The sequence below is a fragment of the Lathyrus oleraceus genome, chromosome 5, assembly GCF_024323335.1.
Source record: "Lathyrus oleraceus cultivar Zhongwan6 chromosome 5, CAAS_Psat_ZW6_1.0, whole genome shotgun sequence".
Taxonomy (NCBI): domain Eukaryota; kingdom Viridiplantae; phylum Streptophyta; class Magnoliopsida; order Fabales; family Fabaceae; genus Lathyrus; species Lathyrus oleraceus.
In genome coordinates, this window is record NC_066583.1 from 398,786,820 (window position 1) to 398,788,072 (window position 1,253).

The 1,253-nt window shown below is 43.4% G+C and overlaps 1 protein-coding gene across 1 annotated transcript; it reads left to right on the forward strand.

Annotated features, from left to right (window-relative positions):
* The first annotated feature begins 237 nt into the window (after positions 1-237).
* Positions 238-705, forward strand: LOC127081016 (uncharacterized). The gene has a single exon (XM_051021305.1). The coding sequence runs from the start codon at positions 238-240 to the stop codon at positions 703-705; it is 468 nt and encodes a 155-aa protein (XP_050877262.1).
* Positions 706-1,253: the final 548 nt, after the last annotated feature.

The following is a 1,253-nucleotide window of genomic DNA, read 5'->3' on the forward strand; positions in this document are numbered from 1 at the left end:
AGAAGAAAAAAAATGGCTGGGAGAAATGATCGTGCTATTGCTGAAGCATTGGAATCCCTTGCTCAGGTGATGGCTCAAACTGCACAGAACAATCAGAATGGGGGAGCAGGAGGGGCTCCTGATGAGTTTCGTGCTTTGGGGAGATTTCAGAGGAACAATCCACCAAATTTCAAGGGTAGCCATGACCCAGAGGGTGCACATGAATGGCTCAAAGTAATTGAGAAGATCTTCTGAGTGATGGCTTGCACAGAGGCTCAGAAGGTACAATTTGGTACTCACATGTTGTCAGGAGAAGCTGAGGATTGGTGGGATAACACACGTCAGATATTGGAAGCTATTGGTACAAAGATAACTTGGGTTGTGTTTAGAAAAGAATTCTTGGAGAATTATTTCCCCGAGGACGTTCGTGGAAAAAAAGAGATAGAGTTCCTGGAGCTAAAGCAAGGGAACATGACTGTGGCAGAGTATGCTGCGAAGTTTGAGGCGCTAGTGAAGTTTTGCCCCCATTACAACCGTGCTGATGCTGAGACTTCTAAATGTCTCAAGTTTGAGAATGGGTTAAGACCAGAGATCAAACAAGGTATTGGATACCAACAGATTCGTAAGTATGCTGAACTGGTGAATAAGAGTAGAATCTATGATGAGGATAGTAGAGCCCGGTCTGCTCACTATAAGAGTATTAGTGAAAAGAAAGGGAATAGATAATTTAGAGGGAAACCTTATGTTACTCCGGTCGACAAAGGGATGCAGAAGACTTCAGATGGGAAGAATACAAGTGGGGGAGGGGTTCCCGCTTCTGTCAAGTGCTTCAAGTGTGGCGGGTTGGGCCACCGTGCTAATGAATGTAATAATAAGGTTTTGAGATGTTACAATTGTGGAAAAACGGGTCACCGTGTTGCAGAGTGCAAAAATGATGGTCCGACTTGTTATAATTGTGGTGAGCAGGGTCATATCAGTACGCAATGTCAGAAGGCAAAGAAGACGATCGCTATTGCTGCACAGGTTAATGGTAGAGTGTTTACCTTGAGTGGTTCAGAGGGTCCCAAGGCAGATAACTTGATCAAAGGTACTTGTTTCATTAACAATGTTGAGTTAATTGCCATTATTCATACTGGTGCTACTCATTCGTTTATTTCTCTTGAGTGTGCTATGGGGTTGGGTTTAAAATTATCTTCTATGGTTGGGAGTATGGTTATCGATACCCCGACTAATGGTTCAGTGACTACTGTGTTAGTCTGTTTGAGTTGTCCTTT